A 25,304-nucleotide genomic window follows, 5' to 3' on the forward strand; every position below is an offset into this window, starting at 1 on the left:
CTTCTAGAATTGAGCAAAAGGTCTCTATCTCTCTTCAAATCACAGTCTCTACCCTCCCCAGTCTACACCTAAAGGAACTCCAGTAAACTTTTGTACCCAAGATGTGTGAAGACCACTGCTACACTTGTGTGTTTGTGGGGGTGGGGGAGCACTAAGGATACCAAGTAAGAAACAGGCTCTGCCCAGCGTGGGGCCCGCAAGCAAGATCCACTCAGGTTCTCATAGGAAGAGAAGAGTTATCCTCCCCTCCCGGCATTAAAATGATGAATTCCTCGAAAGTACCTTGAACACAAGGAAAGGGCAAGTTCACAAGGGGAGTGGGGTAGAAGCCCCTTTGTTTTCACCTGCATCCACCTGCTTGAGGTGGAAGTTGTGGCCGGGTGACATCTGCCCAGGGGAGATGGCACGGACCTCACGCTGCCAGCCTGATGTGGCACCTGTTTCCTTTCCCCACAGACTCCCCAGCTTCCTCCAGCCCTGGCTCAGCTCCTCTCAGCCCAGGCTCTGCCCTCTGGGAACTGTAAGGTAGCTCATTTCTTTTAAAAATTGTTTAAAAAATTATCTTATAGAAATATAGCTAATTTACAATGTTGTGTTAATTCTTACTCTACCATGTCATTTCTTTATCATGGACATCTCTGCATTCCCCTCCCCCAAGACCATGTCATTTTAAAACAAAAAGGCAGAAAATTAATTCATCTATGAAGGGATTCCCTGGTGGCTCAGATGGTAAAGAATCTCCCGGCAACGCGGGAAACCCGAGTTCAATCCCTGGGTTAGGAAGATCTCCTGGAGAAGGAACTGGCAATCCATTCCACTAATCTTGCCTGGAAAATCCATGGATGGAGGAGACTGGGAGGCTATAGCCCATGGGCTCACAAAGAGTCAGATACAACTGAGCAACTTCACTTTCTTTCACTTTCATTAAGGGCCCAAAGTATGCCTTCATCACTTCAAGGGTTCATCAGTTCAGTTCAGTCGCTCAGTCATGTCCGACTCTTTGCAACCCCGTGGACTGCAGCACGCCAGGCCTTCCTGTCCATCACCAACTCCTGGAGTTTACTCAAACTCATGTCCATTGAGTCGGTGATGCCTTCCAACTATCTCATCCTCTGTCATCCCCTTCTCCTCCTGCCTTCAATCTTTCCCAGCATCAGGGTCTTTTCAAATGAGTCAGTTCTTGGCATCAGGTGGCCAAAGGATTGGAATTTCAGCTTCAACATCAGTCCTTCCAATGAATACTCAGGACTGAACTCCTTTAGGATGGACTGATTGGATCTCCTTGCAGTCCAAAGGACTCTCGAGAGTCTTCTTCAACGGCAGTTCAAAAGCATCAGTTCTTCAATGCTCAACTTTCTTTATAGTCCAACTCTCACATCCATACACGACTACTGGCAAAACAATGGCCTTGACCAGATGGACCTTTGCTGACAAAGTAATATCTCTGCTCTTTAATATGCTGTCTAGGTTGGTCATAACTTTTCTTCCTAGGAGCAAGTTACTTTTAATTTCATGGCTGTAGTCACCATCTGCAGTGATTTTAGAGCCCAAAAAATGAAATCTGTCACTGTTTCCATTGTTTCCCCATCTATTTGCCATGAAGTGATGGGACCAGATGCCATGATCTTAGTTTTCTGAATGTTGAGTAGTTTTAAGCCAACTTTTTCACTCTCTTCTTTCATTTCATTAAGAGGCTCTTTAGTTCTTCTTTGCTTTCTGCCATAAGGGTGGTGTGATCTGCATATCTGAGGTTATTGATATTTCTCCTGGCAATCTTGATTCCAGCTTGTGCTTCTTCCAGCCCAGCGTTTCTCATGATGGACTCTGCATAGAAGTTAAATAAGCAGGGGGACAATATACAGCCTTGACGTACTCCTTTTCCTATTTGGAACCAGTCTGTTGTTCCATGTCCAGTTCTAACTGTTGCTTCCTGACCTGCTACAGATTTCTCAGGAGGCAGGTCAGGTGGTCTGGTATTCCCATCTCTTTCAGAATTTTCCACTGTTTGTTGTGATCCACACAGTCAAAGGCTTTGGCATAGTCAATAAGACAGAAGTAGATGTTTTTCTGGAACTCTCTTGCTTTTTCGATGATCCGGTGGATGTTGGCAATTTGATCACTGGTTCCTTTGCCTTTTCTAAATTCAGCTTGAACATCTGAAAGTTCACCGTTCATGTACCATTGAAGCCTTGCTTGGAAAATTTTGAGCATTACTTTGCTAGCATGTACAAAGAGTGCAATGGTGCAGTAGTTTGAGCATTCTTTAGCATTGCCTTTCTTAGGGATTGGAATGAAAACTGACCTTTTCCAGTCCTGTGGCCACTGCTGAGTTTTCCAAATATGCTGGCATATTGAGTGCAGCACTTTCACAGCATCATCTTTTAGGATTTGAAATAGCTCAACTGGAATTCCATCACCTCCACTAGCTTTGTTTGTAGTGATGCTTCCTAAGGCCCACTTGACTTTGCATTCCAGGATGTCTGGCTCTAGGTGAGTGATCACACCATCGTGATTATCTGGGTCATGAAGATCTTTTTTGTATAGTTCTTCTGTGTATTTTTGCCACCTCTTCTTAATATCTTCTGCTTCTGTTAGGTCCATACCATTTCTGTCCTTTATTGTGCCCATCTTTGCATGAAATGTTCCCTTAGTGTCTCTAATTTTCTTGAAGAGATCTCTAGTCTTTCCCATTCTATTGTTTTCCTCTATTTCTTTGCATTGATCACCGAAGAAGGCTTTATCTCTCCTTGCTGTTCTTTGAAACTGTGCATTCAAATAGGTATATCTTTCCTTTTCTCCTTTGCCTTTTGCTTCTCTTCTATTCACAGCTATTTGTAAGACTTCCTCAGACAATCATTTTGCCTTTTTGCATTTCTTTTTCTTGGGGATGGTCTTGCAAGGGTTCATAGTAAGTTTATTTTTGCATTTGAGGCCAATTTGCAGAATGCTTTCACAGTGTGAGTTTATTAGGGTATACCACCTAGGAATCATGTTATCATTCATCTGAAGGTGGGGGTCCTTTCTTTATTCGACCTTTTCCTCCTGTTTGCTGGCTTTTGTTTCTTAGTCTCTGGGACCATGAAATTAGATGCTTATCAGCCCTGAGCTCTGGTGAAGAGATAGCAGGGCTGCTCAGCGAGCACGGGAGTTAAAATGTAACCTGCCCAGGAGCACTTTCTAAGCAAGACCTGAGTGACAAATTCAGCGGTCAGCAAGGTGGTATTTCTTAATTGATTGTCCTTACGGAAACCAACATGTTTATCTGTTGTTTTTTTTTTTTAAAGTGTCTTCACTGGACATCTCCTCATTAGACTTGTTATGTGCTTGCAAAAAATATCAACAGAGAAGATAGTAACTCCCAGATAATTAACCAACCCACTCTGAGTCAGCAGGAGAGGCACCCAAAAATCAAAGCAAGCAGAGAGAAAACAGGTCATCCTCTCCATCTCTAAAACTCATCATTCACTAAGGTAATTACAACAAAAGTCCCTTTTCACAGTATTTGAAGAGACGAGACAAGCCGAAAACATTAAAGTCTTTTAAGAAAAAAAAAATGAGGGTGCATAAAAGCTGGTGAAATCTGAGCAACTTCTGTGGACTATCAATACCAGGCAATTCCTGGTATTGATAATAAACTAGAGTTAAGAAGATGTTACCTCTGGGGGAGACTGGGCGGCTCGGAGATGGTTATGCTGGATCTTTCAGTAATATTTTCGTAACTTCTTGTGTGTTTATAATTATTTCAAAGTAAAAGATAAAAAAGTTTATGCCTATATTTTATATATTTAAATATATGTATATATTTCAGTATACTTAGAGATACATCTGTATGTTTAGATATATGTTTGTATTTGGTATATGTGTATACATTTGGACATAGTACATTATTTGGATATGTGTGTATATATTTGGATATCATGTACTTAGTCACTCAGTCATGTCCAACTCTTTGCGACTGCATAGACCGTAGCCCCCAGGCTCCCCTGTGCATGGGATTTTTCAGACAAGGAGTACTGGAGAGAATTGGTACCTCCTTCTCCAGGGGATCTTCCCAACCCAGGAATTGAACCTGTGTCTCCTAAGCCTTCTGCATTGTGAGCAGATTCGTTACCCTCTGAGCCATCTGGGAAATCTCTCATATTTGGATATGTGTGTACATATTTGGATATGTGTGTATATATTTGGACATGTATGTACATATTTGACGGAGAAGGCAATGGCACCCCACTCCAGTACTCTTGCCTGGAAAATCCCATGGATGGAGGAGCCTGGAAGGCTGCAGTCCATAGGGTCGCTGAGGGTCAGACACGACTGAGCGACTTCACTTTCACTTTTCACTTTCATGCATTGGAGAAGGAAACGGCAACCCACTCCAGTGTTCTTGCCTGGAGAATCCCAGGGATGGGGGAGCCTGGTGGGCTGCCGTCTATGGGGTCGCACAGAGTCGGACACGACTGAAGTGACTTAGCAGCAGCAGCAACAGTACATATTTGGATATGTGTTATGTATTTGGGCATATCTGGACATATTTGGATATGTGTGTATATATTTGGACATTTATGTACATATTTGGATATGTATTATGTATTTGAGCATATCTGTACATATTTGGATATGTGTGTATATATTTGGACATGTGTGTATGTATCTGTATATATATGTACATATTTGAACATGTCAGTACATATTTGGATATATATTTAAGAGGACCCAGGATGATGTAAATACTTCCATAATATTAGAGAACTCCCAAAGTACAGAAACTTGCTCAGGGGAGAATCTCAACTTATATTTCTAAAGTGGGGAGCCTAACCCCACCTTTGACTGATTTCTGTGGGCTCACAAGAAGGGTGACTGAGATGACAGGCCCTCTCCCTGCCTCCACGCGCCCCGCCTCCAGCCCAGACATTATTCAAGCCTCACTGATGCCTCTGGCTCAACAGCCGCCACACACACGTCGCCCTGCAATCCAGAGCCGTCGGCACTCAGGCCGGCTCGGGCCTCCCGGGTGCTCAGGGAGACCATCATCGCTGCATGCAGGTGAGCCACCCACCAACAGAGGCCCCAGCAGCTCGCCTGGACCCCAATAAACCACCCCTTCCTCATCTGCGCATCCCCGCCAGACCCACCCTGCGGTAGAGGCGCCCCGAAAGGTCCCTGAGGGACGCGTGGAGCTGGGAGGCGGCGGGTAGGAAGTGGGGGGCAGAGTTTCGAGGAAAGTGAGCCCTGATCTGGGCCGCGGCCTTCAGTCCTCGCCGCTGCAGGGTCTGCAGGGCGGCCGGCGCGGTGCGGAGCGCCAGGGACACGGGGAAGCCCTCCCGGCCCCCCGCGATTCCCCACCTGACCGGGAGGGGGCGGTGCGCGTCCGCGGCTGGGACTGCGAGGCCGGCCCGCAGCGGGAAGGACGCTCGGCGGCGGGAGGAGCGAGACCCCGCTTCCCGGGAAGCGACCCCGACTCTAGAGGATGAGCGGGAGGGGTGAGAAACAGGAGAAGCCTGTTCTGAGCAGAGAAAATGAACGGGCAAAGTCGCAGAGGCAAGGGTCCCATCCAAGAGATGCAAAGCCCTTCAGGCTGGAAATCAGAAAACGGAGATGAGCCGGAATCGCATCTACACCCCAGCAAGAACGACAGGGACCCTTGAAGGGTCTTAAATTGAAGGAGTGTCCTCATCCTCCTGCCTCAAGTGTGGTCAGCAGAGAAGGAAGGAAACTGAGACGGAAAGTCGCACAGTCGTGTCTGACTCTTTGCCACCCCACAGACTTTACAGTCCATGGAATTCTCCAGGCCAGAATACTGGAGTCGGTAGCCCTTCCTTTCTCCAGGGGATCTCCCCGACCCAGGAATCCAACCCAGGTCTGCGGCAATGCGGGCGGATTCTTTACCAGCTGAGTCTCAAGGGAAGCCCAGAAAGGAAGGAGGTGACAGATTAACAAAGTCCGAAAGCAGACAGGGCATGGGCAGGGCGAAACAGAAAGGGCATGGGATCGGGGAGGTGGTTAGAAAGTAGAACTGACAAGGTTTTGTGACTGATTGGATCTGGGGGCTGAAATCAAGGCTGGTGCCAGGGTGTCTATCTTGGTAGAGAGGGATGTCTTCATCGAGAAGGAACCCAGCAAAGAATGAGATGGGCTTGCTTGGAAACATGTTACCTCTGGGAGCTTATGAAAGTCCCCCGTTGCAGTTGCCCAGAAGGCAATTGGATATTTGGGTCTAGAGCAGGCTTTGGCAAACCATAGGCCATGGGGCAGCTTCCTGGTTTTGTAAATAAAATTTTACGGGCACACAGCCCAGCCTGTTCATTTACTACTGGCCACTGGCTGCATGTGTATGACAATGAGTAGATGCGACTGAAGCTGTATGCTGGCTAGAGGCCTATAAAATATTTACTACCTGCCTTTTTGCAGGAAATGTTTGCCCAGGGAAGCGGTGTGGGCTGGAGATACAGAATCGAGTATATAACACTGAAACAAGGGAAGTGGATTAGGTCACCCCGGGAGAAGAAAAGAGGACCTGGGATGGAACAAGGTATTTTCCACATCTTCGTTATCCATTCAGCTGCTGATAGACATCTGGGTTGCTTCCATATCCCGGCTATTGTAAACAGTGCTGCTATGAACATAGAGGTGCAAGTATCTTTTTGAATTCGAGTTTTATCCCAGTATATGCACAGTAGTGGGATTGCTGGGTCATATAGCAATTTTATTCCTATTTTTTTTAAGGAAAAACTTTTTAAAAATTTATTTTTAAGGAATAAAATACTCTTCTCCATTGTGGCTGGAGAATTTACATCTCCTCAACAGTGTAGTCGGAGAAGGCAATGGCACCCCACTCCAGTACTTTTGCCTGGAAAATCCCATGGATGGAGGAGCCTGGTAGGCTGCAGTCCATGGGGTCGCTGAGAGTCAGACTCGATTGAGCAACTTCACTTTCACTTTTCACTTTCATGCATTGGAGAAGGAAATAGCAACCCACTCCAGTGTTCTTGCCTGGAGAATCCCAGGGACGGGGGAGCCTGGTGGGCTGCCGTCTATGGGGTCGCACAGAGTCGGACACGACTGAAGTGGCTTAGCAGCAGCAGCAGCAACAGTGTAGTAGGGTTCCCTTTTCTCCACACCCTCTCCAGCATTTATTGTTTGTAGATTTTTTTAAGAATGGCTATTTTGACCCATGTAAGGTGGTTCCTCTTTGTGGTTTTGACCTGTATTTCTCTAACAATTAGTGATGTGAGCATCTTTTCATATGCTTATTGGCCACCTGTGTGTCTTCTTGGGAGAAAATGTCTGTTTAGGTCTTCTGCTCATTTTTTGATTGGGTCGTTCGTTTTTTTATTTCTCTTTGTTGCTGTTGTTGGTATTGAATTGTACGAGCTGCTTGTATGTTTTGGAAATTGCAAGTATTTTCTCCCCATCCGTAGGTTATCTTCATTTTGTTTATGGTTTACTTTGCTGTGCAAAAGCTGTAAAGTTTAATTAGATCCCATTTGTTTACTTTTGCTTTTGCTCCCTTTGCCTTGGGAGACTGACCTAAGAAAACATTGCTGTGACGTGTCAGAGAAAGTTTGGCCCGTGTTCTCTTCTAGGAGCTTTACGGTGTCGGGTCTTACGTGTAAGTCGTTAAGCCATTTTGAGTTTATGTTTGTGTACGGTGCGAGGGAGTGCCCAAGGGAGGTCTTTTGAGGGGATGAACAGTCAGCTAGAGAGCAGTAATGGTGGGGTGCTGGGAAACCAAGGAGAGTGAGACTTTGTTGACGGTGGGAGTGGTCAGCAGTCACATATGCTTCTGAGAATTCAAGTGAGATGTGCTTGTGTGTCCCAGCAGGTAAGAACATATGGGTCACAACACCCTATGCAGCCAAATCTCAATGGCCAAGGCTCCAGACAAAATCCACTCTGCCCACCAGTCTCACTAAATATATACAGACCCCAGGTGGCACACTGATAATCTGCCTGCCACTCCAGGAGGTGCAGACGACAAGGGTTCAATCCCTGGGTCAGGAAGACCCCCTGGAGGAGGAAATGGCAACCCACTCCAGGATTCCTGCCTGAAGAAGTCCACAGAGGAGCCTGGTGCGCTACAGTCCATGGGGTCACAAAGAGCTGGACACGACTGGGTGACTGAGCACAGCACACAGGAAAATAGCACGTTTTATTCAACAAATTCCTGACCCACCTCTGTAATGCTTTTGCCCCAACATGAGTGTTCTTTGACTGAATCTCCATTTAACAATGGTTTTGTAACATCACATTTTATGAGAGAATAGAAAAATCATTCATTCTTTCTCGAGCATTTTTTTGTCGGTAGATTTAAAAACTTTCAAGTTCATAACTTATTATTGGTAATGAAAGACAGCTTTTAAGGATTGTTGTAAAATTTAGGGAGGCCACCATGAAATTACTTTTATGTATGAGCTGTAAGATTTGGAATACTTCCCAGGACTTTCTTCTAGCTTGATGCCTTTCAAATCCATGTATCGTATCACATTAGTGAGAGAAAAAGAAATCTGCTAGGTTAAGACTCGGTGGACTCTTATCTCAGTGGAAACCATCGGGGAAGCCTCCTAGTTCAATGAGTGGGATGGATATATTGATTTTGGGTTCAAGTATCATAAAGAAGTTGTTTGTTTGATGTCTGGAGAGTTTAGGCAGAAGATGGGAGACAAGTATATAAACTTTGCCTGGAAATGGGTGAATTATGTCCTAAGTGTGAGGGTGGTAAAGGGACAAGACGCAGGTAATGACCGTGTGGGACGGCCCCCTCATGAGCCCCGTGGGGTTGGTGACATTCCGTTCTGAGAAGATGACACAAAACACACTTTGAACTCTCCAGTGATCAGTTTTTTCTTTCTTTCTTTTTTTAAATGAACCTATTTGCATGGGCTTCCCTGGGGACTCGATAGTAAAAAATCCACCTGCCAAGCGGGAGATGAGGGTTTGATCCCTGGGTCCAGAAGACTCCCTGAAGAAGGAAATGGCTTCTTCAACCCACTCCAGTATTCTTGCCTGGGAAATCTCATGGACAGAGGAGGCTTTCAAGCTACTGTCCATGGGGTCGCAAAAGAGTCAAAGATGACTTAGCAACTAAAGGACAGTTGATAGTTGGGAAAGGCTCCGTGGGTAAGGGACAGCTACCCTATATGTCACCGCAAGCCCCCTGCGGGGTTCTGTACCCCAGTTCCTTCCAGAGTCCTCCCCCTGTCACCTGTGGAGTGAGGGATTACTGCAAACATCGTTCAGCTTTATTTGACCTACTTTACAAAACCAAGTCCTACCATCTAAATAACTATGGGAGCTACAGGGTTATTGCATTTGGATCCTCAAGACACCTTTCCACCTGCCCAGGCCAAACTTAGCAGTAATCTCATGAAAAGTCCTGGGGGCCCTTCTGTGGAAATTACTGCACATCAGACATTGCAGGAAACCTGCTCTGTCTGAAACCAAGGGCTGCCGTCAGTCACGCCTTCTTGGGAAGGAAGCACCGGGTTCAGACATGGGCGGACAGTTCACTAAGAACGGATCTGCTGATGAGCAAAGGAGTGGACAAGTGAAATAAGAGACAGACATTATGACCTTAGGAGCAACTTTTCACTTCCAACTACCATTTTCTGTAGACTTGTCCGTTCTCTGCTGAGCACAAACACCACGATGGATGAAGTACAGTAAATGATGCTATGATTAGGAGCTTTTCCTTTATTATTATTATCACCGTCTTACAGGTCAGGACATTGAAACTCACCTGCCCAAAGTTATGCCAACGGAAAGAATCCTAAGTATCTGGGTCCCAAGTGACTGCTTTTAACCACTGCCTTGCAGACTTCTTCTGGAAGAAGCAACAGCAGTGGCCGCAACAATGGTATTAGCTACACTGGATTGAGAAATGGTTGCATGGAGGCCCTGGGCATGCTCAGTCGCTCAGTGTGTCCAATTCTTTGCAACCCCTTGCACTGTAGCCCACCAGGCTCCTCTGTCCGTGGGATTTCCCAGGCAAGGATACTGGAGCGGGTTGCCATTTCCTTCTCCAGGGGATCTTCCCAGCCCAGGGATCGAACCAGCATCTCCTGCATTGGCAGGCAGATTCTTTACCGCTGAGCCCTCCGGGGGAGCCCCTAGCACTGGACATGGATTATTTCATTTACTCCCCCTCCTGACCCTAAGAGGAATGTGTTATCGTTCACATTTTACTGACACAGACAGAGAGGTTCAGTTAACTGACCCAGGGTCACACAACTGGTGAGGCTGGATGGGGTATCGAATGCCAGGGCCAAGCCCTTCAGCCCTCCAGCTTACCATCATTGCCACAGTCATTCACTCCAACGCTCAGAATGAGCATTTACTGAGCACCTATTGCTTTTGCGGAACTGTGATCACCCTGGAAGTCCCAGCACTGAGGCCAAGCCAAGCGCTGGTAGAAAGAGCAGAAATGTGTTGCCTGGACCTGGTGGGGTTGGGGCCGGGTGGGGGGGTGAGGGGCGTTGCTGCTTATCTCTGCAGTGCTGCCCAGAGGCCATCTGCCTGGGTTTGCACATTTCAGTTTCTTGTGCTGAGCTTGCTGCTTAATTGTGCAGAGTTCTGTTTGCTTTCTGTTTTTAGAATGAACATCGCCAGGCAGAGGGTAAACTCCAGGACACGCACTGCACATTGCCTTTCCCTTGTATGTCCCCAAACCAGCAGAGGGTGTGTTGGTGCTCCAATAAATGAAATTGAATGAAAGCTTCTCTTTCTGGTCTCTCTTCATTATTAATCCATAAAGGCCTTTAAGGGGGTCAGCTTTTGTTGCAATCAACACTAGGGCAGGCAAGGACTCAGGGCATCGAAGTCTTTCTTCTTCTCAAAGCTCCTTTTTGAGCCCAGTTCTGCAGAGTCTTGCTTATCTGGAGAGACGGGCAAGCCATAGGAGATAAAAACAGATTATGTTACACGCTTAAATGTGGAACGTGGGCTTCCTGCAAGAGCTTGGAGTTTCCAGAAACACCGAAACTGTCTCCCCTTGGGCGATCCCAGCCGAAACTGCCTCCCCTTGGGCGATCTCAGCGCCTCGGGGGCAGTAGCTCTGACGCAGTTCAGACTTCACTCCAAGCCACAGAATCGCAAACAACCTTTCTTCTCAGCCGGGCCTTTGAAGCGCTCTACTCGGCCGGAAAACACTTCGGAGCCAAACAGAAGCGGACTCCGACCAACAGCGGCCGGTAGGGGACGGCAGACCCCGGCCTTTTCAGCCGCGGGGGCTGCCGCCCGCGCCCCCAGGTGGGGGTCCCCAGGTCCACCAAACCTGTCGCAGGTTTTCTGCTCAGTGGCTCCACCAGCCCAGCTCATTCCCTTCTCAGGCTGCAGGCTTGGGCTGCAAGGGAGAGGATTCCAAGGCGGGGATGGGAGCTGGTGCGGGCGCCTGGCCAATTGCTATGGACGATTTATGCCTCTGATAGGAAAACTGGAGATGCTGGCCAAGTCGGCAGCTGCCTGCATTCCGGCAAAGTCACAGGGCCGCGGCGGCGGCGGCCTCGCAGCCAGTGCCCGCGCGGCGGGAGCCGGGACCCGCCCCGGGGAAGGATGCGCGGAGCCAAGGTAGGGGACCCCTCCTCCTCCAAGCTTGGCTCGGGTCTGCCGGCGCGTGGCCCGCCCTCCCGGGGGTGGAGGTGGGGAGCAGGTCAGGTCCCTCGGCCCAGCAGCTGGCTCAGCGTCGGAACACAACCGGGTGGCTGGGTTGACAATCTGTGAACGCGGAGGAATGGAATTTTCAGTGAGTGGGTTTTTCCCTTTCCAGGAGCGCTGATGCTTGGCCCTGGTGCTCCAGACCCTGAAGTCCAGTTTCGAAACTGACCAGAGTAGGCCATGTTTCGGAGGAGGGCAGCCCCTACGTCTCCCCTTTGCTGAGGGCGTGTGAAGAGACTGTGGCGGCCTGGGTGGGAAGAGATGGGCAAAGAGCTCCAATACCTGTATTTCCGTGCAGAGACATTTTACAGCCAGGAAAAACCAATATCATCAGTTCTGCCATAACATGCCCACTGTGGGCATGTCATCTTCCTGCTACAAATTTTACCTGTTTTATGCTGTACCTGTGTTCCTAGAAAGACATATTGTTGTCCCTCAATCGTGTCCAACTCTTTGCGACTCTATGGACTGCACCATGCCAGGATTCCCTGTCCTTCACCGTCTTCCCGAGTTTGCTCAAACTAATGTCCATTGAGTCAATGATGCCATCCAACCATCTCATCCTCTGCTCCCCCCTTCTCCTCCTGCCCTCAATCTTTCCCAGCATCAGGATGTTTTCCAGTGAGTTGGCTCTTTACATCAGGTGGCCAAAGTATTGGAGCTTCAGCTTTAGCATCAGTCCTTCCAATGAATATTCAGAGTTGGTTTCCTTTAGGATGAACTGGTTTGCTCTCCTTGCTGTCTAAGGGACTCTCGAGAGTCTTCTCTAGCACCACATTTTGAAAGCATCAATTCTTCGGCCCTCAGCCTTCTTTATGGTCCAACTCTCACATCCAACATACAGTACTGGAGTGGGCTGCCACTTCCTTCTCCAGAGGATCTTCTGACCCAGGGATCGAACCTGGATCTCCTGCGTTTCAGGCAGGTGCTTTACCCTCTGAGCCACCAGGGCTCATAGCTTTGACTAGACGGACCTTTGTCAGCAAAGCAATATCTTTGCTTTTTAATATGCTGTCTAGGAGGTTTGCCATAGCTTTGCCATAACTTCCAAGGAGCAAGGAGCTTTTAATTTCATGACTGCGGTCACCATCTGCAGTGATTTTGGAGCCCAAGAAAATAAAATCTGCCACACTTTCTATTTTTTACCCATCTATTTTGAAAGCCATGCAAAACATTTTTGTTATTAACTCTGATTTAAATGGCAAGAAGTAGCTTACCATAGGGTATATTGATTGCAGGTTAAAAGGGCATTTATATGCCCTTAGCTATGAGTATTCACGTGCTCTGTATGCTTCATGTTATGTACAACTACAGGTGAGATAATCCCCTGGAGAAGGAAATGGTAACCCATGCCAGTATTCTTGCCTGGAGAATTCCATGGACAGAGGAGTGTGGTGGACTACAGTCCATGATGTTGCAAAGAGCTAGGCATGACTTGAGTGAATAACCCTTTTACTTTCACTTTCAAATTGATATAAGTACAGTAAAATTAATAGTCTAAAACTAGCTAATGTGCTTATTAATCAGAAAAAATATCCAATTTCTAAAAGTTCTATCCCATTTAGTAATTTGACCTGTATGACATATATATGTATGTATGTGTGTGTGTATGGATAGCTTTATAAGAAAAAGTTGTATTACACATTGTACTAAGTTTCTTTTTTCTGCCCATCACTGAGACATCTTTTAATTTAAAAAAGTGGATTATATAGATCTATGAAATAAGCCACGAGAACAAAAACATTGTGTACTTTTTGTGGTTACATATAAACAAAAGACTGAAAGTAACAATTTATACTGCTGGTCAAGCATTAAGTTGTCCTTATCAGAGACTGTCAATTTAAGTGCTGATAAATGGTGAAGACTGGAGCTGAATTCCCAGAAGGTCAGACCTTGGAGATTTCTCTTTTGAATAGATTACTGGTAGTTGTTGTTCGTCTTTCTTACAAAGTAGAAACAAGTATGTTGTTTAGTCACTAAGTCGTCTCCAGCTCTTCTGCGACCCCGTGGACTGTAGCCCGCCAGGCTCCTCTATCCATGGGATTTCCCAGGCAAGGATACTGGCGTGGGTTGCCATTTCCTTCTCAACGGAATCTTCCTGACCCAGGGATTGAACTCATTTCTCCTTCACTGATAAGTAGATAAGTAGCCCACTGAGCTACCGGGGACGCCCAGAAACAAGTATACAAAACTGGATTTAGAAAAGTGGGCATTTAATCAGTTACAGCGCCCTACTGATCAACAAGTGATTTCAAGGTGATCAACAAGTGATTTCAATGACAATCACTTACGCTGGCCTGGTCAGCACTCCCCCCCCTCCATTAGATGACAGTCCTCCAGATTTCTGCAGCCAGCGCCCCTGTTCCCAGATCCAGCATCTCCTGGTGCTTCAGGACTTCCCAAGTCCCTCAGCAACCCAAGAAAATGGGACATCTTAGAGAAGACCCTACCATGTCTCCAGGTATGGTCCAGGGAAGGAAGACAAAGCCCTGGTTCATTATTACGAATCCTTGGAGAAGGAAATGGCAACCCACTCCAGTACTCTTGCCTGGAGAATCCCATGGACGGAGGAGCCTGGTGGGCTACAATCCACAGGGTCGCAAAGAGTCGGACACAACTGAGCGAATCCTTAATCAAGAGCATCCCTTAATCAAGAGGCCGTTTCTATTAATTCTGCAAATGGTTGTTAAAAGCCCATTCATTTTAAACTAGTAGTTCAACTGTCCTGTGTGCAAGCTGCCCTGAATCTAGCTCTCCACATCCTCCACTGTGTCACTGAGTTAGTGTAGCTAAGCTCATCACGTTATGTTATTCGAGAAATGTGAGCTATGTAGAAAAGAACAGACTGAGCCAATGCTGAAGCGATTCACCAACTTTCCTTATTTTTTAAATATGTTAGGTTTTTAAAGATACATTAGTTCTTTATCTCTGGCTGTGCTGGGTCTTGACTGCTGTGCTCGGGCTTTCTCGAGTTGCAGCCCGAGGGGGCTGCTCTTCCTGGTGGTGCCTGGGCCCTGGAGCTTCGGAGCTTCAGTAGTTGTGGTGCCCGGGCTTGGCTGGTCCGCAGCATGTAGGATCTTCCCCAACTGTGGATTGAACATGTGTCCCCTGCATTGCAAGGCAGCTTCATAACCACTGGACCACCGGGAAAGCCCCTGGTTGCTCTATAATCGGCTTTTGATATTGAGAAAGGACATCCACCTAAGATACGGCCAGTTTGCTGGGTCGTATTGACCCTAACTTCTGTCTCCCTTTGTGCTAGTTTGGTTTTGGAATCTGATATATCTCTAATTATTTTTCGTGTTGTACTAATTAGCATCACGTTGCCCCCAGCCATTTAAAAGAGGCTTTGTGAGGAGTCAAGTCAGAGGCCACCCCATCTTGACTAAGTCTTTTTCCCCAGTCATAATTTATTTCCTCCGCTTCCTTCTCATCTTCCAGCTCTGCTTCGGATACACCTCTTCTCTACAGAAAAAGACTTTTTTTTTTTTTTTAATGAAATGTCTACAGAAAGACATTTTCATTAGAATTAGAAGGGGTAACAAATTGTAATAGCTTGTTTTTCCGCTTCCCGTGTCTTTAGAAAGTCTCCTGTTCGCTTTCTTTGAAGCCGTTCATGAGTGATTACCTTGCTCTGCTCCCCTGACGCCCTCGCATGCTTGTTCTTTCCTTCTTTTATCATCACACCCGTGACGCTGCCCGCCGGGACTGCTTACTGAGACATCATTTGTGCTGCTTTTATCTTCGCTAGACCACTCCTCCACATGACTTTTTGATGGTAATATTGTCAAGATTTTCTCCCAATGTGTGCTCACTCCTGTTTCTTTGTAGATTTTTGTTTTAATACCTCTATTTTGACACATTTTCCCCCTGCGTTATTAAAGGGAACGTTTTGCTCATAAATAAAAATGGCTTTTTAAAATGTATTTGACAATGAGTTGGCCTTCTACCCCATTTTGGTAAGAGAATTGAAGACAGCAAATTCTCTTTGTTGCATAAAAACTGCCACTGAGCTTCTGTGCTCCCGATTAGAGAGATTTGAGGCACTCCTTCCACGAACGATTTGCTATTGACCACTTTGCCTGTTTGGGTCAATATAACTATCAGTATGTTTCGAATATCAGAACTTTCTGTGACCTTAAGTATGCGTATGAGCAATTATTAAAATTATACGTACTATCAGATATCTCAGAAATACGTTTCCCAAAGGGAAGAATTTTATTGGACTGGTCTGTATTCAAAGCGTGTCTTACTTTGTGAAACCTACAAAGTAGGTGAAAGATTTCTTATACCTGGATCAACATACTGATCAGTATCTACGGGATAGGCAACGAAGTGTGTCGGTATTTCTAATACACGAATGTCATTGACCCCATGGACTGCAGCCCGCCAGGCTCCTCTGTCTGTGGGGATTCTCCAGGCAAGAATACTGGAGTGGGTGGCCATGCGCTCCTCCAGGGGATCTTCCAACTCAGGGATCAAATCCAGGTCTCCTGCATTGCAGGCGGATTCTTTACCATCTGAGCCACCAGAAAAGCCCATAGATCAGATAACAGGAAATTATAATTTCGTTCATGTCTTAATGAAACCACTTCTTTTTTGTTTCGTTTTTAATTTGTATTGTAGGATAAGTGGTTTACAATGTTGTGTTAGTTCCTGCTATGCCGCTAAGTCAGTCAGGTATACATGTATCTCCTCTTTTTTAGATTCATTTCCCATAGAGGTCATTATGGAGTATTAGGTAGAAACCAATTGGCTTCCATCACCAATTTTTTTTTCTAGTCAGTAAGAGAGAGGGTTCAATGTCACGTGTTGAAACTACCTCAAAGTTTCATTTACCTTCTTACTTGTTAGGAATCCAGACCTGTTAAAATTTCATATTATTCCCAGTCTTTTACCTTAATGGGTTGAATAGTCATTGCCTAATAGTTTGAGGATAAATAAGTGCAGTTTATTTCTGTTTTCCAGATTGCGAAAGTGAAGAGTTAAATCTAAGAGATACATTTACACTTGCTTCTGGTGATGACATTCTAGCCATTATTTCAGGAAGGAAGTTGATTCACAGATACAGGACTAAGTAAACGGGGGAGGCACGTTATGGGTCATCACAGTTTATTCTTTCTGCGAGGCAAGTAGAGTTTCCAGTCACATGGCAATGATACCTACAGTGGTATATCCATAACCCCTCCGTCTTTTACCCTTTAGTTATTTGTGTATTTTGTTTGTAAGAAATATACTAACAAAATCACATGAAATAGTTATGTTTGTTATTTAATAATCTAGGCCAAAGTAACTAAGAAATAAGTTCATGATAGTTAAAATTCCACTGGAAATGCCTCTTCACTCACTCACCTCACACTATTATGACAACACAAGTGTTTACCTTGGTGTTCACCTCCTGTCCTTAAAACAAAAGGACCATCCCACCACCAAGAAAGACTCTAGGTAGGTAGGAAAAAAACAGCAAGGGAAAACCCAGAAATCACAGTTAGGTCCAAAGCACAAGACAATCAGTAGGTGCAAGAAAATACATATACGGTTTCACAAAATATTTTTAAATGCTTTTATTCTGAATATAGAAGTTCAGATTCATTTTGATTACATTTTGCATACTTTCTGAAGTTTCACATTTATGAAACAAAATGATTATTTTACTGTGTATATAAGTTCTGCAAAGCATTTCAACAAACATTAAGATTTTAGGTTTTGTGGAAGAACTTTACCAAAGGCCTTTTTTTTTAATTAAAAACAAAAAAAATTTTTTTTTTGAGCCTGCTGCTGCTAAGTCCCTTCAGTTGTGTCCGATTCTGTGTGACCCCATAGACGGCAGCCCACCAGGCTCCCCTGTTCCTGGGATTCTCCAGGCAAGAACACTGGAGTGGGTTGCCATTTCCTTCTCCAATGCATGAAAGGGAAAAGTGAAGTCGCTCAGTCGTGTCCGACTCTTAGCGCCTGAGTTACCATTTTTCGCCCATGCAGCACAGCACACAGGCATGTACACACAGGCACACAGCCCTAGTGTTATGGGCAGAAAGCTTTTTTACCAAACGCCTATTTTTAGATGACTTCTGCATCAAACTATACCATTTCATTTTTTTTAAGAGCAAAATTTCATTTTAAAAATGTCTCTAAACGTATGTTCAAGCTTTTGGGGGAATAATCCAGCTGTTTTGCTGAGCCCCCCTCTTTTATTTTTTTCAAGGTTGCACATGTACAAAAAGTAGATTCACTTTGTTACATAAAGGATGTACTTTGGGAAGACTGGAGCTACTTCTAGTTAGCAAGTTCTTTGCCACGCAGGTAACAATTTATCACAATTTGGCAAGATACACTTTTTACATTTGAGGTTAAGAAGGAATGTAGAAATAGCTCTGGGCAGAAAGGAAAGGCTTGCATGGAAGTATATAACCTGTTGTGATCTGATATTTTACTCCACACCCATATTATAAATAAACACAACTGGGAAAGAAATCCTCCCAACACTCTCTGCGCTAAAACTAAAGCCCGTGTGCTATATTAAGAGAAGTGGGATATATGTTTGCATTTGTAGGGATGGGCTGGTTGGTGGTTTTCATGACAAAATGCTTGCTTTCCTTTCCCCACCCTCAAAAAAAAAAAAAAAAAAAATGAAAGAAAGACTCCACAAACTTTGTCACAGTAGTTTGTAATCTGAAGTTCAGAGTTAGGATTATAAGCAATTAGAGAAGTACAGTCCGTTTTCATTTATAGGTGGCGCCAGTGGTAAAGAATCTGCCAGCCAGTGCAGGAGATGCAAGAGACAGGGTGTTTGATCCCTGGGTTGGGAAGATCCCCTGGAGGAGCAAACGGCCACCCACTCCAGTATTCTTGAACGGAAAGTTCCATGGACAAGAGGAGCCTGTTGGGCTACAGTCCGTGGGGTTGCAGAGAGTCAGGCACAACTGAGCTTGCCTGCAGGCAGGTAGGTTATCCATAGGTGGTAATCGTTGATAAAATCTGGCTCACCTCTCTTTTCTATCCCAACACTCCTGAGGCTTCTCTCCTTTCAAATACCTCCTTAAATCTCCCATCCGTGTTTGCAAAATAGTGACTAATTTTGAAGATAGGCCAATATTTCAGGAGAAAGGAGCAGAGGTATTTGAAGGTAAATGCGTGCCATTGTGGTAATCTGGTATTTTGAATGGTGACCTCACCAGGCCATGCCATCCGCAGAACCCTGCCCAGGTGCTGGTCTCCTCCCAGTGCGTTTACCCCAGACTATTCTAGAAACAAACTAGTCCTATGACTCAGGACTAGTGCTGTGGTATTTTGTAACACTTAAAATAAGTCACCAGAAGATGTAACGATTTTATATTGCTTTAGGAACCAAACGGTGTGGACCATTGCATTTTGAAAATACAGGGACGTTTAGATATTAGTGTTATCGGTCAAAACCCAAACCAGTAATTTTCAGGAAGCTCAGCTCAATTATTCTTTTTGGGGAGTCCACTTTGGTGGGAAAGCAGAACCCCGGTATTTTATTTCCACATATAATAATGCCACTTTCAATTGCTGGGTTGAGAATTACCCGGTGTAAGTTCTGCAATGACTGCTCTGTCATTAAACAAGCATGCATTGACGTCTTGTTATGGATTAGGACTGTGCAAGGTGCTAAGCTTGCAAAGATGAGTGAAGCAATGCTTGTCACCTGCTGGGAAGGGGAACAGAGCCATAGACAAATGCTTATAATTTAACATGGAGCATGTATGTAACTTTTAGGAGGTGCCCGAGGTCCCGTGGGTCTTCCCAGGTGGCACTAGTGATAAAGAACCCACCTGCCATTGCAGGAGAGGTAAGGACACGGGTCGGGAACATCCCCCGGAAGAGGGCATGGCAACCCACTCCAGTATTCTTGCCTGGAGAATCCCGTGGACAGAGGAGCCTGGCGGGATACAATCTATAGGGTCGCGCGCAGTCAGACACGACTGAAGCCGCTTAGCCTGGGAGGGCGCACACTCAGGGACCATGCGCACTAGGAGAAGCTTCGGTCACTCAAGGGGTGTGCAGAGGAGCCCTGGGGAAGGCTTCCTATGAGAGAATGCCTGAAGGCAGTCAGAAGAGAGGCGCCCCAGCAAGGGGGAAGGGCATGCAGCGGGGTGACTGTCACAGAGACACCTGCAGGACAACAAGATACCTTAGAGAGCCTGCTGCACTCCCGGGAAGCAGGAGCTGTGGGCGTGTACAGTGGGGGAGAGGCAGAGGCAAGGGCTGTCCAGATGCTCGGTCGTGTCTGACTCTTCGTGACCCCATGGACTGTGACTCCCCTGGTGGCTCAGACGGTGTCTGACTGCAATGCAGGAGACCCGGGTTCGATCCCTGGGTGGGGAAGATCCTCTGGAGAAGAAAATGGCAACCCACTCCAGTATTCTTGCCAGGAAAACCCCGTGGACAGAGGAGCCTGGTAAGCTATAGTCCATGGGGTCACAGAGTCAGACACGACTGAGTGACTTCACTTTCACTTTTGCATGGACTGCAGAGGCAAGGGAAGACACTGGAAACGCAGGCTGGGCCAGCTCACGGAGGCTTTGGGGTCCTGTTGGTGAATTTGAACTTTACCCTTAGTCCATGGGGGCTTCCCTTGTGGCTCAGCTGGGAAAGAATCGACCTGCAATGTGGGAGACCTGGGTCTGATCCCTGGGTTGGGAAGACCCCCTGGAGAAGGGAAAGGCTACCCACTCTAGTATTCTGGCCTGGAGAATTCCATGGACAGTAGAGTCCATGGGGTTGCAAAGAGTCGGACACGACTGATTGACTTTCAATTTCATTTAGCCCATGAGGAGCCACGGGCTTTGACGGGTTTTCAGCAGAGGACTCACATGGTCAGAGTTGCTTTTTAGGCAGGTCAATCGGCAGAGAAAGAGAACTGAAGAGGGCAAGGCTGAATCCAGGCAGAAGCGCTGTGAGACTCCACCAGGAGTCGGGGTGAGCTGGACAAGAGGGTGTTAGGAATGGAGAGGGGAGGCAGCCTCGAGGATCATAAGCATCAGAGGGCCGGAAAGGGATGCGTGATCGGGTGTGAGAGGTGAAGGAGCCGGAGAGGTCAAGGGTGACGAGCCGTGTCCTAGCTCAGGAGACGGGAAGGATGGAGACACAGCAGTCAGAGGGGAAAGCAGTGTCTGCTTGGAGTAAGGTTTTTCCTTCGCCTGCTGCCCTTACACACACACACACACGGGCCGCTCTCTCTTTCCCTCTCTCACACACACGTTTCTGTTATGCACGTTTCAGGAGTACAGCATGATAGTTTGACATCTGTCTTCACTGATGACCCCCGAAGTCTGGGTACCTCCCATCACCTGACTGTTGACCCCACACATGCTATCTAAATCGTTTTTTCCAATTTTTACTGAAGTATAGCTGACTTACAATACTGTGTTCTTTTGTCTGCACACACTGTATCAGTCACTCTGTCTCGCTCCCGCTGTGCCCCATGCTTGCCTTACAGGAACACCGTTGGACTTCGTTTTAATTGCATGTTTAATTTTCTGTCTTCCTCACTCAACCGTAAGCTCCTTGGAACAAGGACTGTGTTTGCCTTCCTCATTATTCATTCTCATGTCAGCAGTTTGCCTGGCACCTAATAGGCAGCGATAAATATGTATAAAGGGGATGAGCGTAGTGTTCAGATCATAATTAGGAGTCAGCCATACATTTTCAGTGAGTTTTCTATGTGGATTTTTGTTGTTGCTGTGTTTTGAATGACAGCCCTGCTGAAATTACTGGATGAAGAACTGGAGATGTCACACCAGTGAACCTGGCTTCTAGTCCCAGTCCTGACCTTGGTCAGATTTGTGTCATTAGACAAGGAGTTTACTCCCTTCCTGGGTATCATTTCTCCCTGTTAGGAACAGGGACAGGTCTGATTGCTGGGATCCTGCCTGACTCTGATGTTTTACAAGAAAGGGAGACATCTTATAGGACAAACCAGAAGGAAAAAAATAGTATAACAATACATTAAATACTTTATTAAGCAAGAGAAAAAAGAAACCCTCAGGAAGACAGAAAGCCCAGACTCTTAAGTATACTTGCCGTTAAGCCTTTCAATGTCGTCCAGCCTTTTTGATAGTATAGTTAGCCCTTCAGTCGTGTCTGACTCTTGCAACCCCACGGACGGTAGCCCACTAGGCTCCTCTGTCCATGGGATTTCCCAGGCGAGAAGACTAGAGTGGGTTGCCATTTCCTTCTCCAGGGGATCTTCCCGACGGTATAGTTTTATGATTAAAGAGAAATCAGCTCAAGTGTTACCTGCTGCCTGGGGCTGTGTGGCGTCGCCACTGTCCTGAGGTCTGACGGTTCCGAGGGTTGACCATCAGGATAAGAAATAGGTTAAGGAGACAATGTCCTTATCCTCGGTGGGCTCAGTATGTGCCTGCCTTTCCCCACAGCAGCTCCCTGTGTGCTCAGGCTCTCTTTTGCCGCCAATGTCTCTCTGTCCCCAAGAAGCCCTGCATTGATTGCTGCATCTACATGAGTTTCCCTTCTTGCAAAGCATCATTATCCCCCATAAAAAAGAATGTGAGCTCAGAGGCTTCTTTGTCCAAAACAAAACTTTGAAGGCAAATTCCTTGAACTTTTGAGACATTCAACAGACAGTGGCTCCATTCCTGGTGGGTGCACACATTTAACTCTGTCAGGAACCTTTGACATGTTTTCCGCAGCTCTGTTCACTGCGACTTCCTGGGGACATTTCACTGTTGGAAATTTAACTTGAAAGGGAAAGATGTATTGTTCTTGCTGATGCTGGGAAAGACCGAAGACTGGAGAAGAGGGCCACCGAGGATGAGATGGCTGGATGGCATCACTGACTCAATGGACATGAGTTTGAGCAAACTCCGGGAGACAGCGAAGGACAGGGAAGCCTGGCAGGCTGCAGTCCACGGGGTTGCAAAGAATCGGACACGACCAAGCGACTGAACAGCGAAACTTTTGCTTGGTTTTTAAGCAAGGATGGGGCTTCCCTGGTGGCTCAGATGGTAAAGCATCTGCCCGCAATGCGGGAGACCCGGGTACGATCCCTGGGTCTGGAAGGTCCCCTGGAGAAGGAAATGGCAACCCACTCCAGTACTCTTGCCTGGAAAATTCCACGGACTGAGGAGCCTGGTAGGCTACAGTCCGTGGGGTCACGAAGAGTCTTAGATGACTGAGCAACTTAACTTTCACTTTCACGCAAGGATAAGAAACCCATTTGTTTTACATTGATTTGTAATAACCTTTTTTTTTTAAGGTAAGGGTTCTTTTTACCACTTGAAAGCTTTTTAAAATGTATGCAAGGAATATTGGACTGCTCCTCTTATATGCCAGGCACTGTTTCAGGCACCAGGAACACAGTGTCTCTGACCTCACGGATCATACACTCCGGTGGAGGAAAGAAGACAGTAAGCAGACGGCAAGTAAATACGCAGTATGACAGGGAGAGATTTTTGCTGCCCAGAAACTTGAAGCAGGGTAAGAGGCATAGGGTGTTGCTATTAGATATCAGGAAACCAGGTAAACCTCACTGAGAAGGCTGCATTTGGGCAGACTGGAGCAAGCCTCGAAGATACCGGAGAGTGTTGCAATGAGGGAACAGACAGGACCGAGCCCCTGGGGCAGGACCGTGTGTGGCTGTTGGAGGTCTGACAAGGAGGCTGGAGCGGCTGGAGTATGCTGAGCAGGCGGGAGAGTATGGGAGGCATGGTTGGAGAGCGTGAGCAGGGCCCAGACCCTGGGCGGCGGTCCAGGCCATCGTGGGACTTGGATCTCCCTCCAAGCGAGATGGGAAGAGCTGAGGGTTTTGAGGAGAGGAGTAATCTTGTTGTGTGGAGTTGGAAGGACCCAAGGGGAGCCCAGCAGAGACGATCTTGAGATAGATCCAGCTTCGAGGTGCTGGCACCAGAGTGGTAGCAGTGGAGGCGTTGAGAAGTAGTTCGATGATGGATATTATCTTGCAGGCAGAACTGGGAGATTTTGCTTAGAGCTTGGAAGTGGGGGTTGAGGAAAACAGTGGTGTTAACAGTAAATGCCAATCTTTTGGCTCAAATGACTGGAAGAATAGGGTTGCTGTTTCCCCAAAAAGAAGAGAGTACATGTAGAGCGAGCTTTCACTGGTTTCGTTGTGTCTAACTTTTCTTTAAGGATGCTGTTGAAATCAAGGGTTCCGTTTTGGGCATGTGAAGTTTGTCAGATAGCCAAGCGAAGATGCTCTTATGGACATGTTGACAGGAGTGAGTCTGATAGGCGCCCAGGTGTGGAGACATGTATTCGGATACTACATCAGCGCAGAGATGCTGTTTAAACCCATGCAAGTGGATGGAGTCATCTGGAAAGTGGGTGTAAACAAAGATGCATCTGAGAGCAGACCTGTAGCACTCCAACATTTGCCAGCTAGGGGATGCCAAGGAGCCAGCAAAGGGGGCTGGGAAGGGGTGATCCACGGGGAGGTGAGAGGAAAGAGATTCGGTCCAGGAAGCCAGGGAATAAAGTAGAGGGTGAGATCCCCTCTGTCGGGTGATGCCATGTGTATACACACATGTATATACATACACACACATACATGCAAAACGTGGCTTCCCAGGTGGCATGGTGGTAAAGGCTCCGCCTGCCAATGCAGGAGACACCAGTTCCATCCCTGGATTGGGAAGATCCCCTGGAGGAGGGCATGGCAACCCACTCCAGTATTCTTGTCTGGAAAATCCCACGAACAGAGGAGCCCGGCGGGCTACAGTCCATGGGGTCACAAAGAGTCAGATGCAGCTGAGCACACCACCACACACACACACACACAAAAAAAAAACACACCTCTGTCCAGTATATGACTTCTTAACCTGACGTTACTTCATGAAGCATTTTCTATGTCATCAAATATAATTTCCATGCATGGATTTAATGACCCCATAGTATTTCATGTCATGGATATCCTGTAACTGACTATTCTCTGATAGATGTTTGTATCAATTTTTCAGTTTCATAAATTATGTTTGTATGCACATCATGGTGTACATTTTTGTGTCTTCAATATAAATTCCTAGAACTGGAATTACAGGATCAAAAGTGAATGCTGTATGAGTGAGTATGTGTTATGACTGTCCATCCAGAAAGACTTTATCAAGGTTTGCTTTTACCAGCTTTGTGAAAGAGGACTGCTTGTTTTGCTGTGGCTTCCCCAACATTGTATAACAGTTGTTTTCAGGGTTTGTTTTTTTTTTTGACCAGAGAGTAAAAATGGCTTATCAAAGACGTTTGCAACTGTTTTTTGTAAGCTTTTTATGGCTTTGTGTATCTTTTGTACCTATCTCTTGTCAACGTGCCTTCCAGGTGGCAAAGAATATACCTGCCAGTGCTGGAGATGCAAGAGACATGGGTTCAATCCCTGGGTCAGGAAGAGCCCTTGGAGTTGGCAATGGCAACCCACTCTAGTATTCTTGCCTGGAAAATTCCATGGGCAGAAGAACCTGGCAGGCTACAGTCTGTGGGTCCCAGAGAGTCAGGCATGACTGAGTGACCGAGGACTTGTCGGTGTATGTGTTAGAAACATACATTTTTCTTAGATACTTGGTGAAGCCACTCATGCAGTAAGGATATTGATATTTTGTCATGATGGGGTGAATATTTTTCCCAGCTGTTTCTGTTTTATAATGGCATTATATGATTTATAAATTTTAGCA

At 46.3% G+C, this 25,304-nt stretch overlaps 1 protein-coding gene across 4 annotated transcripts in view; it reads left to right on the forward strand.

Annotated features, from left to right (window-relative positions):
* The first annotated feature begins 4,895 nt into the window (after nucleotides 1–4,895).
* MAP3K4 (mitogen-activated protein kinase kinase kinase 4) overlaps nucleotides 4,896–25,304 on the forward strand; it is a 149,205-nt gene continuing 128,796 nt past the window's right edge. For all 4 annotated transcript variants that reach the window (XM_027551987.1, XM_027551989.1, XM_027551988.1 and 1 more), the window contains exons 1-2: nucleotides 4,896–5,040; nucleotides 11,421–11,559. In XM_027551987.1, coding sequence (XP_027407788.1) covers nucleotides 4,926–5,040; nucleotides 11,421–11,559 — 254 coding nt within the window. In that variant the 5' untranslated portion in view covers nucleotides 4,896–4,925. The remainder of the gene's footprint in view (nucleotides 5,041–11,420; nucleotides 11,560–25,304) is intronic.

Source organism: Bos indicus x Bos taurus, chromosome 9 (genome assembly GCF_003369695.1).
Source record: "Bos indicus x Bos taurus breed Angus x Brahman F1 hybrid chromosome 9, Bos_hybrid_MaternalHap_v2.0, whole genome shotgun sequence".
Lineage (NCBI taxonomy): Eukaryota > Metazoa > Chordata > Mammalia > Artiodactyla > Bovidae > Bos > Bos indicus x Bos taurus.